At 61.5% G+C, this 12,550-nt stretch overlaps 1 protein-coding gene across 1 annotated transcript; it reads right to left on the bottom strand.

Annotated features, from left to right (window-relative positions):
• Nucleotides 1–1,958: 1,958 nt before the first annotated feature.
• TMC8 (transmembrane channel like 8) lies at nt 1,959–9,579 on the bottom strand. The gene is made up of 16 exons (XM_065897106.1): nt 9,428–9,579; nt 9,094–9,242; nt 8,598–8,747; nt 8,224–8,306; nt 7,557–7,693; nt 7,128–7,275; nt 6,598–6,768; nt 6,158–6,297; nt 4,555–4,678; nt 4,114–4,211; nt 3,748–3,931; nt 3,462–3,592; nt 3,214–3,372; nt 2,714–2,792; nt 2,169–2,227; nt 1,959–2,133 (listed from the first exon to the last, which is right to left on the bottom strand). The coding sequence occupies exons 1-16, from the start codon at nt 9,577–9,579 to the stop codon at nt 1,959–1,961; spliced, it is 2,139 nt and encodes a 712-aa protein (XP_065753178.1).
• Nucleotides 9,580–12,550: the final 2,971 nt, after the last annotated feature.

Here is a 12,550-nt window from a genome sequence, read left to right as displayed (position 1 = left end):
GACGCTCAACGTTACCGGACCCCCGGGCTCTCCAAGCCCAGCCATAGGTGTGCTGGTTCCGCCTTCACTCTGGTTGTCCTCCTGGGCCCCAGAGCCCAGTCTAGAGGCCTCAGAGTCCCAGTTTCCACAGCTCAGGCCCGCCCGGCCCGTCTCTACACCATGGCTCAGGCCGTTCCTCTGCCTTCACCTCCTGTCGAGTCCTCCATCCCCCAAGGCCCCGCTAGTCGCCCACTCCACGAATCCCTCCTGCTGACTGCGACGGCTCCCCCCTGAGCCCCAGGTTGCCTCGCTGGGCCAGCACGGTCACAGGGCCATCAGGGCCCCTTCCCATCTCTCCCACTTTGCTCCTTTAGGCCAATGACCATGTTGTAATAGGGCCTCAACTGCTCTCCTAGGAAGGACACTATATAAGTAACTGCTCATTCAATCCTCACAACCACGCAGAGGAGGGTGGTGTCATCCCCAGGCTTTGGTCAAGCAAACTGAGGCCCCGAGTTTGAGTTCCTCAAGGTCCCGAAGCTCGTCCCCCTCACATCCGGTGATGCACTTGGCGGGTTCTCTGAAGGCACGTGAAGGTGATGAGATGGACCTGGATGCCACAGTGCTGCAGGTTCTCCCGCTTCGCACCCAACAGCCTCACCCCCGGGGGCTCATTAAACCACATCGCTGGGCTCCACCCTTAGAGGAGGTGCGGTGGGGCCTGAGAACTGGCTTTTCTAACAAGTTCCCAGGTGATGTTGGTGCTGCTGGTCCGGGACCACACGTTGACCCTAAGCTGCTAATTAACAACGTGTGTCGCCTTCTTTGGGGCCAGACTGGTTGCCCTCCCCAAGCTGAGCACGTAGCTCCCCGTGCCTCCCGCAGTCTCATCACCAGCCCCAGAACAGGGCCCGGCACTTGTTGACAGGCAGATGGGTCATGTGATGCTGGGTGAGTGAGAGAGAGGGACAGCGACAGGAGGAGCTGAACCAGCCAAGACTGCAATGACCACGTGAAGCCCCTGGACTGAGGGCGCCGGGCCAGAGCCGCCCAGATGCCGTGTCTAGGCTGGGAATCCAGCCAGGCGCTGGCCTCCTGCTGCTGGAAGTAGAGCCTCATCAAGTACGTCCTGGGGTTTCTCCTGACCTTCCCTCCTGATGGCTCTTTAGGCCAGCAATCCTCAACCCTGGCTGCCGGTGGGAGTCACCTGGGAGCTTTAGAAAGTCCAGATGTCTGGCTGCTGGCTGCACCTGGACCAATTGCGTCAGAATCGCTGGCACAGGGCCAGCATCTGACGGGGCTTCTCAGGAGTTCTCCGAGGCTGAGAACCACAGATTGAGAACCTCTGCAGCCTCGGCACCGGAGGCTTGGGAATCTTGGATGCAGCCCTGCCTTCCTGGGCAGCGGGCTCCGCTACCTCCCGGGGCCCACACTCGGAGTGTCTCCTGATGCAGGTCAGATCTGAGCTCTGCCCCTTGCTGACTCATAACGTCTGTGGGTCTCAGTGGTCTCACAGGTGAAGGAGGAATTACAGGAGGTTGTGTAGGGTGCCTGCAGTCAGAGCACAGTAAGCCCCCACTGTTTGCTCTCACTGCGGCCAGGCCTTCCCCTTCCCGCAGGTGGAGGTCTCTGGACTTTTATAATGGTACTGCCCAGGATAAACAATTCCTGAGCACTGCCAACGGGTGTGTATTTATAAACTGCATTCATGGGTTACTATACTAACATATTATGCATATTATAAAACATTCAACAAAAATAGAAACTTTTAAGGATTGAGATAAAAATATAAATACAAGTTCCCATATTTTCTTCTTGACGCCCCTAGGTATATGCACCCCACCTTGGGGCACCCTGCTGGAGGGCCCACTGAGAGAGGCGGTGGTCACCTGGGGTCACGAGCGTGGGGCGAGGGGTCAGGAAGTGGGGAGCTGCACACGGGGCCCTGGGGAAGCTCCGGGCGGTGGTGGGGGTCGGTGCTACAGCTCCGAACCGCTGGGGAAGTGGCAGCTACGGACGGGGACCCGGACACCGCACAACCCGGCAGGATCCTCAAGGGAGGGTTCCGGCCTGGGGGCCCTGGGTCCCGGGGAGCCCGGGCACGGGAATCCGGGGCAGAAGGATCTCGGGCGCGAACCTCGGGAGTGAGGGGACTCGCTCCCCTCTTCCGCCCCAGAGAGTCGCCGGAGCCCGGCTCCGAAATCAGTCGCGACAGGTCATCCACCAGGTGCCACTTCTCCTGCACTTGCTGGGGCGGAAGAGGGGAGCGAGCGGCCGGTTTACGAGCGGCGCCTCCTCTCACCAGCTGCCGCGGGAGAAGCGGCCACCTCGTAGTAGCAGCCCCGAGGCCCCGCCCCACTAGAGTTTCCCCTCCCCGCCCCCGCTGCGGCCCCGCCCCACCAATCTCCCGCCCTATCCCTAGACCCGCCCCGCCGGGCCAGAGACCACGCCCCTCCCGATCCCGCCCAGCCCAAGGCCACGCCCCATCAGGTCCCGCCCCAGCCTGGCCAGAGACCACGCCCCCGCCAGTTTCACCTCCTACTTCGGCCCAAGCCCACACTCCCATTAAACCGGGTCCCCAAGCCTAAAGCCACATTCCTGTTGACTGGTTCCCGGCCGGAGGCACCGGTTCCCTCCCTCCACCTTCCCCGCTTCTATCCGCGGCCTGAGGCCACACTCCCGACAGGGTCTTGCCCGGAGTCCGTGACCCCTCCCCAGTCCGGCGGACACTCACCCACACCAGTTGCTTCCGGAGCCCCCGGATGGCCCTCGCGCTGGCCTGGGACTGGGAGACGCACACGGTCAGGACAAGGCTTTGGATAGACGGGGATGCTAGGTCAGTCAGCCCCCTACTTCCTCCTTCCCCACCCCAGTCTTAAAAACCACCTCCCGGGGTCTTCTCTCTTCCAGGTTCCTAGACACCGCTTTCTCTCTCCTCTCCTTCCTCCCACTGGTCGCTCAGCCCCTCTCCTCTAAATGGTAGTAAGAATAACAAGCGCGGCAGGCTCACAGCGTGTCTGCACCAGGCAACGTGCTTCCCCAGTGGACACTTAAAGTGCCCGCTTTACAGGTGAGGGCCTTCAGGGGCTGCCCAGGGGCACAGGGCAACCCCCAGGACACGTGCCCTTGGGCCCCTGGCTCCCTGCGACCTTGGGCTCTCCTTGTCTGGCCCCCAGATCCCATGAGACTGGCTGGGAGTGCCCCTCCCTCGGCCCCTGCTGCCCTGAAAGGCACCTGAGCAGGATGAGGAGGGGGAAGCTGAAGGCGTGGGAGCCCAGGTAGTGGAGGATGCGCTGGCTAGGGGGTGGGAGCCGGAGGGCCACCAGCTCTGGGACCACCTGCCAGGGGGCTGAGTAGTTGGTGAAGAGGCCACAGTCCCAGGAGGAGCGGATGCTGGGGAGAGACCGCCAGAGGAGGGCCGGTGTCAGTGCTCGGGTGACGAGCTGCCGGCCCGGCAGCCTCAGCCCGTCTGCTCCCCTCACCTGCTGACCACATAGCCCAGGGGCACAGCGGCCAGAAGCAGGCCCAGGATGAGCACCAGCTGGAAGAAGAAGATGGAGCTGGAGGCGCGGAATGGCCGAGGGGATGCCCTGGAGTTCCTCAGCAGGGTGTACTAGGGAGCGAGCAAGGACACAGGGGCCTCAGTGCAGTGTGCAGATGGGAGGTGCCCGGCGGGGCAGCAGCAGGAGTTGAGGGCTGCTCTGCTGAAGGCGCTCGAGGTGCCCACACAGGTGCGGCCCTGCTCCCTCCCAGCCCCTGAGCCCTCACCTTCTTGATATAGAAGGTGAGGAAAACGAAGATGCTGTTAAGCAGGGGCAGCAGGGGGCAGTAGAAGAGGCCCATCCAGGTGACCGTCTGTCCCTCCACGATGTCCAGCACGTTCTTGGGCAGCAGGAACTCCTCCCGGTCCAGCCAGGCCCAGAACCGGCCTGAGAACCGCTCCACCAGCAGCCTGGGGGAGGGGAGTGCCCAGGTACCCACCACCCAGAAGTGTGTGGACCTCGTCGGTCCTGGCTGTGGACCATAACACACTCACACGGTAACAGGCATGTAGAAGCGCTCACCCCTGGCTGTGGCCACTGGCCACCCCCAGACACGCCCACTCCACCCCCGTAGTGTCCCCACGTGGCTCACCTCCTAGGCAGGCTGACAAGGAAGGTGAAGGCCACCGTGAGGAGGAAGTTGAAGATGCTGAGTTTGTACAGCTCCACCCCCACCGAGTTCTCCCAGCACTGGTCAGAGGGGGCATCTGTCACTACCCTCGGTCCCCAACCGCCCCTCACCCACCCGCTGGGGGACTCTGTGGTCTAGGAGCCTTGCCTGGAGTCTGATATGATTGCTAAGTTAAAACCCGGGCCTGGGATAAGATTTCAGCAGACAACGCCCACAGTCTGGGCTGCCTTTCTGCACAGCGCAGAATGTGATGTGAATGACGCCCCCTGGAGGTGACTGCTGGGTGGGCGACTCTGCCCACAGCCTCTCACAAAGGTGAGACCCTGAGAAGGACGAGGAGATCAAAGAGGTGGGGCTTTGCAGAGGACAGGAGGGACAGGCCCTGATGGAGTCACCGGCCACCTGGTAGTCACATGCGTTGTAGCCGTAGGACTCACAGCTGGTCTTGTTTCTGCCAAAGCACAGCAAAGTCTGGCCCAGCGAGAAGGAGAACATTCCCAGGCTGGCCAGCTTCAGCACCACACACCTGGGGGTCAGGGGAGGGGGCGGGGACTGTGTCAGCGGAGGAGCCCAGGTACATGGCACATCTACTCGGGACACAGGTGTGGCTGACATCTGCATGAACTCAAGTCTCTCCCGGGCCCAGCCCCCTCGAAACCCAGAGCCCAGCCTCCTTCCAAACTGCTCCATGCGTGGCAATATTTCCCAAAGTGCGTTCCCTAGAATCTTGGTCTCTAGATGATTCACAGGAGAAAGGTTCTGTTTACATCAGTTTGGGAAACACGGCAGTCCAGCCATCCTCCCCCCACACCCAGCTTGGAGATTCACAGGCACATACGTGCTTTTATATCATTAATGCAGGTGAGCTCTCTCTTCTAAGGCCTATTAATGCCCTAGTCCGTTTACACCGTCCATATATCACAAACACGTGCATGCATACTCCTGAATAATATGTAACTGGATCACACAGGTAGGGTGGCCTAACCCCAAACGATTGCCTGCACGTTATATCAAAGTGTGGACTTTCTTTTTTTTTTTTTTTTTTTTTTTACTTTTTGTCCATACTTTGCAGCACGTGGGATCTTAGTGCCCCGACCAGGGATCGAACCCGCGCCCTCTGCATTGGAAGCACGGAGTCTTAACCACTGGACCGCCAGGGAAATCCCATGAAGTGTGGACTTTCAAGGCTGATACACGGCCGGAGCCTGGCTGGGAACAGTGGTTCTTGTGTTGAGGAAGGCAGGGGTGGTGGGGGCTTATTTTTATCTTCCATCCTTTTGAGCATTTTGAATTTTTTTTTTTTACCATGTGCACGTGCTATTACCCACTCCAAAAATAAAATTTCAAAGCAAACACAGTCTACCTCGGAATGGGTAGATACGCAGAATGGGCTCTGGACAGCTTCTGTGCCAGGGAAGCCCAAGGAAAAGCAGACCCTGCCAAGTGAGGGGTGGGTGGCAGACGGAAAGAGAACCTGGGCTGGAGCTGTTGTGTGTGTGGGGTCCTGTGGGTGGGTGGGTCCAAGGCAGGACCCGAGTCCTGGGAGAGGAGACAGAGCAGAGCCTGGGGGCGGAGGACGGCTTGAGTTTGAACTTGCACCCAGCAGGCATGGGGAGCCTCCCTTGGCCAAGGCGCTTGACCCTTTCAAACCTCAGTGTCCTCATCTATCCAGTGGCAGTGAGGATGGTCCTAACTTCACAGGTCACGTGAGGGTGTCAAGGTGAGGGCTGTAAACCCTCAGGGCACATGGGAGGGAGCTGTGTTCCTAGGTAGGTGACTGTGGTACCCAACGTGCCCTGGCAAAAACAGTCACTGGCTTGCTTTGGATGGTGGGGACTGGAGAACCTTAGACCGGGGCCCCCCAGACTGTGTGTGGGAGCAGCTGCCTGCCTTCCCTTGCACGGGACCCCTGATGCCAGGTGATAACCAAGACAGGCGGCAGGACACAGCCCTTCCATGCCCTCCACACTCCGTCCCACCTGTCACCCCCCCAGGTGTCACTCACCAGATAAGGGTGAGGTTGACCTCAGTGTTGGGAGGGTAGTTTTCCAGCTGCACCAGGAAAACAAACAGCAGGGGACCCAGAAAGTTGACCAGGGCGATGACCCCAGGGGGCAGGTACTGGAGCAGCAGAAACAGGGACTCCTGTGGGGAGAAGTGGATAAGGGGGTGCCGCGGGCTGGGGGGCCCCCAGCGGCTCCCCCATCCCCTACGACCCCCTTCAAGTGTAACTCTGGTGCAGGCCCGGAATCTGGAAGCCCACGGATTATTCCCAGTGGCAGCAGGGGGTATCCACAGGTAGAGCCTGTGTGACTTGGTTATGACTTTGGGCAAATTGCTTTAACCTCTGTGAGCCTCGGTTTCCTCTTCTGCAAAGCGGGACCATCCCGTCTCCTCCCCCAGGCCTGGCCAGGATTAAATAAATGCATGTCAGTCGCCTGGCACCTCCTTGTTGTCCTGCGAGTACTTGGTGGCCCAGAAGATAGCACTGATGGCCCCAACCACCAGAAGCCCGATGAGGATGTTGACCCGCAGGTAGGTGAGCAGGTGGCAGGCCCTCTGAGCCCGGGTCTGATGCTGTACCATCAGCAAGTGACGCCCCTCCTCCAGCTCCACCTGTCATGGGGGCAGGGGCAGGGGCACAGGTGGGTTACAGCTGGCCCAGGGGGAAGGGGAGGGGGCTGGCAAACAGCCCCAGGTCGGTGTGCGTGGGGAGAAAGGCTGCCAGGCTCTGGGCGAGGCTGGGGTGACGCTGAGGCGGGGACAGACGGGCTGGTTTTGTCCAGAGCACCCCCAGAGTACCGTGCAGGTGAGCGCTCACACCCAGACACGGCACAGCCCCCGCCTCCAGCTGGAAAACCGTGTGCGCACACACACACACACACAGACACACTCAAGCCACACACTCATAGTCTCACGTGCTCTCACACTCACTCACTCTCACAACTCACACTCATGCACATCCTCACACACACCTTGAACTCGTTGCTGATCTCATGCTTCTTGATGGTGGCTGCCTCCTGCCCCTGGATGCAGAAGTCCCAGGAAGAGAAGACCTTGGCGCTGAGAGGTGACCTGTAGTCCTGGCCCAGGAACATCTTCTGTGGCAGCCCCTTCACCATCCTGGAGGGGGCAGAGGCCAGGGCTCAGCCTCGGCTCGGCTCTGATCTGGGATGGGAAGTCCCAGGCAGCCCTAAGTGCAGCCTCTGGCCTCGGCCTGGGTGGGGGGGTGGGGACACAGGAGCGGTGGCCCCGCTCCTGAGGTCTGCAGCTGGGGATGCAGAGTTCCGGCCCTGGAACCTCCATTGGCAGGGACTCCCTGCCAGCTTGGGGGTACCACGCCAAGCAGGGGTGATCAGGGAAGACCCCCTGGAAAGGGGTGGAGGCAGGGGCTCTGCTCTCACTGCCGTAGAATCCCACAGAAGCAGAGGAGCAGGCAGGCCAGTGGGCTCAGTAAGTAGGCCAGGCGGATGCTGTATATTGAGCTGCTCTCAGGCCCCGCTCGGTACGCGCCGTAAAAGAGATAGGTGTTGTTGAAGGCCTGGGGATGTCAGACAATGACAAGTGAGCCAGGCTGTGTGCTAAGTGTTTTCTTGCTGTTAACACATTAGCCCTCACAGTGACCCCATCAGGTAGAGAATAAGAGTATCCCCATTTCACAGAGGCTCAGAAGGGTTGGGCAACTTGCCTAAGGACACACAGCTTAGAAGAAGAGCCAGGACTGGAACACGGGAGCCCGCACGGTAACCACCCAGTGGCTTCCAGGGATGAGGGCAGGGTGGTGCTTATCCCAGAATCCTGGACACTTTTTCCCTTCTTGTCCTTCAAACCCCGACCCCAGCTGGGCTCTGAGGGCCGTGGGCACATATCCATGGGCCTGGGCTGTGCACAGTGGCCTCAGCCTCTCTCTGACCCCACTGCTGACCCAGCCAGCCTGTCTGTGGAGGATCGTCTCCCTAGAAGCTAACGTGCCCTTGGAGGGGTGAGGGTCCTCTTAGACTGGGGTTCCCTGAGGCTAGATCACCAGGTTCCCCAGCCTCCCTGGTCCACAGCCAGTACAGACCCACTCACCCTGCCGGTTAAAACATTCCAAAGTACATTGTTGAACTTGGGAACACCAGTCTGGGGCTGGTGGCCACCAGGACACTGGAGGGCTGTCGAGGAGGGAGAGGGGTCCAATAGGCAAGGGTCCCCAAGGCATAGGTGAGACTCTGCCCCTCTCACTCCATAGCCTCCAATCTCAGGAGGCCTGAGCAGGGTCATGAGGGCATGTCAGGAGGCCTGTTATGCAAAAGGCGAGATCGAGTAGAGCCTCATGGCTGGACCCAAGCAGGACGATGCCCAGGGTTTGGACACAGAGGGTTGGGGCTGTCCCAGTGGACCAGGCCCCACAGGGTTCAGGTGGGCTCGGGGGGCACTGTTCCCTCCGTGGGCCAGGCACTCACTGAAGTTCAGAGCAGGTCCTCTGTCAGGGGGGCGGAGCCAGGTCAGGGGCAGCAGGACGAAGCTGGTGGTCAGAAGAAGGGTCAGGAGGTTAAGCAACAGCAGGAAGCGAAGGAAGGTGAAGTAGGACTGGATTCCGGTGCCGAAGAGGCCTGCGGGGAACAGCAGGTGGGTCCGGAGGCGCCGAGCCGTGGGCCCAGCTGATAACCTGAGGGTTGTGGGGTGTGGGTGAGCAGCCTCGCAGGGACCTCAGTGTAACGGCCAGTCCTGGAGGCTGGCCTAGCAGTACCTCTAACAGCCACCAGGGGTGCCATCATCCACCAAGGTTTGAAGGGAGGCTCTGGGGGCAGAGGGGGATGTGTGAGGAAGGCGGGGTGGGTTGGTGCGGGTGGAGAGGTACAATGGCCAGGGGGATAATGCCCTCCTCTGGTTTCCAAACTAGACATTGAGACTCCAGAGAGGGGAGGCAGGAGGTGGGGATTGGGGTTCGGGTCCTACCCCCGATCTCGTAGAGAGCCCCCTCCCAGAGACCACAGCCCCGGGCCAGCCGCCGTGCTGCCTCCCCCAGGCGCCGTCCTGCAGTCTGCTGCCTGCGACGCCACTGCTGCCAGCACGAGGTCTTCACCCCCTCAGGCTCCCGCAGCTGCCTGGGATGGGGTGGTGATGGGAGGGGTCCCTGAGTCACCCAGCATGCCCACCTGGCCAGGCAGAGCATGGGCCAGGGAGTCTTCCCACTGCTGGTGATTTCCACCCCCCCAACCAACAGTTGCATCCTCTCCCCAGCCCCACTGCTCCTCCTCCGCTGTGTTCGGCAGGGTGTTCGGGCACCCACCGGATGAAGCGCTTGTCCACCATGGCGTAGGGCAGCACCCGCACAGGTTCCTGGGAGGAGCACAGCCGCTCCATCTCCTGCTCCCACAGCTCCTCGCCGGCCGGCTCAGGTTCTGGCTCCCCTGAGGCCTGCACCGACCACTGCCTCAGCATCTCTGCGATGGGGTTGAAGTTGGGGTTGTAACGCTTCCCCCTCCTGGGAGGGGATGCTGTTGGAGGAGATCTGGCTCAGTCTCCAGCCACATCTCAAAGCAACGTATGGCCTCAGTTTCCCCATCTGTCAGACGGGGAGAAAGGTCCAAAGGGCTCGGAAAGATGGGACGTCACAAACAAAGCCAAGGCCAGGTGTGGGCACAGTTAAGTGCGGTGGAGCCCAAGGCCCGCTCTGCCCCACCTCAACCGGTTACCAGCGGCCGCAGCCCTTCCCCATCGCCCCCTGGCAAGGGACAATTCCACGTGCCGATTCTCCCATTGGGAAGACCTCTCTGCCGCAAACCCCAGCAGTTCCCTGGATTCAGCATACTGCAACACCTCGAATCTGGACGTGTTGGGACCTCCTCTGTCTTCTACCTGGTGGTCCAGATCCCGGGACTGGGTCCACCCCGGCCCCCCATGGAACCCAAATGGGGAAGCGTGGCTACAGCCCCGGCCGTGGGAAAGGAAGGAAGGGACCCCTCTGCCCCTCAGCAGCGGTTCTCACCCCTTCCCCGCCAGCTGCCAGCAGCTCCTCGGCCTCAGTTCCCTCTTCCACCCCCTCACGATCCCCCTCCCCTCACTCTGCACCCAACTCACCTGGGGACAAGGGACAGAGAGACCGTCCTCCGACTGGCTCCCGCCACTCCCGGCGGGGCTGCGAGAGAGCCGAGGGGAGGAGTCACATGACAGGAACCCCAGCACCCCTAGCCGTCGCCTCCCAGCACCCCTAGCCGTCGCCTCCCCGCACTCCTCTCACCCCGCCTCCGGCACTTCCTCCGCGCTCCACTGAGGCCCGCACTTCCTGAGGGGGCGCGGAGCGCCAGCAGGCAGGTGAGGCGCTGCGCGTGCGCGCTGGGCGGGGGTCGGGCCCTTCCTCTCCCCACGGGGGACCCGCGGCTCCTGGGCCGAAGGTCTGACCCTGCGGGGCTGCGGTCGGCTGGGCGCAGGCCCCGCCCCTTATCCGCCGGTAGCCCCGGCTCAGAGGGCGCGGTAGTGCAATAACTTAGGGGGTGGGTCCGACCACTCAGGGCTGCTCGATTTTCAGAGGCCCTGGGCGTTATTTCTCAACTTCCCGCCTCGATCTTTGGCACTTAAGCCGAAGCGGCCCAGCGCCTGGCCTATAGGAAGCGCTCAGGAACCCGCTGCACTCATGCCCCGCCCCGGCGAGTTGTCTCGGCCCTTTCTCTCTCTTGGGACCCCCTGGGAGGCCCCGCGGTCCTGTCCTTCCAACTCCCTCTCCGCCTCCCCCCTCATCCCTAAAGAGCTCCAGTGTTTTTTCTGCCTCCCTGCCTGCTTCCCCTCCTGATTTTCCAGACCGCCCCGCCCCCCCGCCCCGCGCCCCATGCCAGGCCCCAGGCTGGGTGCTGGTGCTGGGCACACAGTGAGCATAGAGATAGAGACGGAGCGGGAGAGGGGGACGGACTAGTAAATGTACATGTCACTAGGAAGTGGCACATGCTCCAACAGGGTTCAATCCCGGAAGGCTCCCCAGAGGAGGTGACTTTCAAGTTGTGCCTGGGATCATGCAAGTAAAACGTGACTGGAGCATGGGTGTGCAGGGCAGGGAGTAGTGTTCGGGGAGAGGAGGGGGCTGGGCAGAGCTAGTTCTCTAGGCTGAGGTGCCTGTACCAAGATCCATCCTGAGGCAATGACTATTTGGACATCCTGGCTTGGCCCACCTGTCCTCCCCTCCAGGAGGGCCCTCCCCTTCCTTTCTGCCTTCCAGCTCACTTTTACCCTGACCGCCTCTCAAGTCTTCTCCCAACCAGAAATGGCTCCCACCACTGTCCAAATCCCACCCTTTTCTCAAACCCAAGGGTGACTCTCCTCTGGCCTGCCGGGCTTTTTCGAGGTCAGGTTTCTAGGTAGAGCTCCCAGGTGGACAAGACTTACACCCTGGCCGATGACACCCTGGAGGCCGACTGACCTCTCGGCCCGTTTCCTCATCTGTGAGCTAGGGTCATCAGTGCCCCCCTCCCTGGCTTGTGGGGAACAACGGAGCAAACAGCAATGGGGACAGCCCCCAAGTGTGCCTCCCCTCTTCCCCACCTAGCACACAGGAAGTGTGCCGGGACTCTGCTGGGGAAACCACGCCCACATCGGGAGGGCGGAGATAACCCCGGGTTCTACCAGCCAGTTTGGGGCTAGTTGTCGCAGGAGGCTGTGCTGGAGGAAGGGGTTACCCAATGTAGTCCTGCAAAGCCCGCCGTATCCGTGTGGCTTTGCCGCATGGTGTTATTTTGATAATCGCCCTGGGAAGTGGGAGGGTCTGGAATCATTGTCTCCATTTGAAACTTGGGGAAACTGAGTCCCACAGAAATTGGCTTCAACCGGAGATTGGAACACTTCCAGACACTCGTCGCCTTCATCTTGGTCAGACCTCAGGGTGGGGTGAGAGGAGGGGTCGGAAGCTGGTGGGGAGAGGGCACAGTCGCCGAGGGCTCGACGGGGAGGGGAAGCAGGAGGAGCGGGGCGCGCCCCCCCAGCCGGGTCACGTGACTTGTCCGAGCCCTGTCGCCACGTGGGCCGGGCTGGGCGGAGCAGCACTCTGGCCCCGCCAGGCCTGATACGCTCACAGGTCGCCCCAGGGCCCTTGGCCACTCCCTCCCTCTGACCTCACGACCCCTCCCGCAGCTGCTGGAGCCCAGACACAGTTTCCGGCGGCCCTCGCGGGGGACAGGTGAGCCGCGCGCTGGGCCCCTCCTCCCCAGCGCCTCCCAGGCCAGTGCCGGGAAGCGGATGCCGGGTCGTGGGTGGGGGTCGCAGCTCCGGGGCTTGGGGACCTCGCCCTCGTCCTCCTAGCCCCATCCAATTCCCCTGCGGCCACCAGCTCCACCCCCTCCGAATTCCTTTGGGCCTCTGGGGCCACTGGGCACTGAGTTGACTCCTCGGGTTCTCTTGGATCTCCCTGAGTTCACTACCGGAGTTG

This window comes from Phocoena phocoena, chromosome 19 (genome assembly GCF_963924675.1).
Source record: "Phocoena phocoena chromosome 19, mPhoPho1.1, whole genome shotgun sequence".
Taxonomy (NCBI): domain Eukaryota; kingdom Metazoa; phylum Chordata; class Mammalia; order Artiodactyla; family Phocoenidae; genus Phocoena; species Phocoena phocoena.
This window is presented reverse-complemented; position numbering and strand designations above follow the sequence as displayed.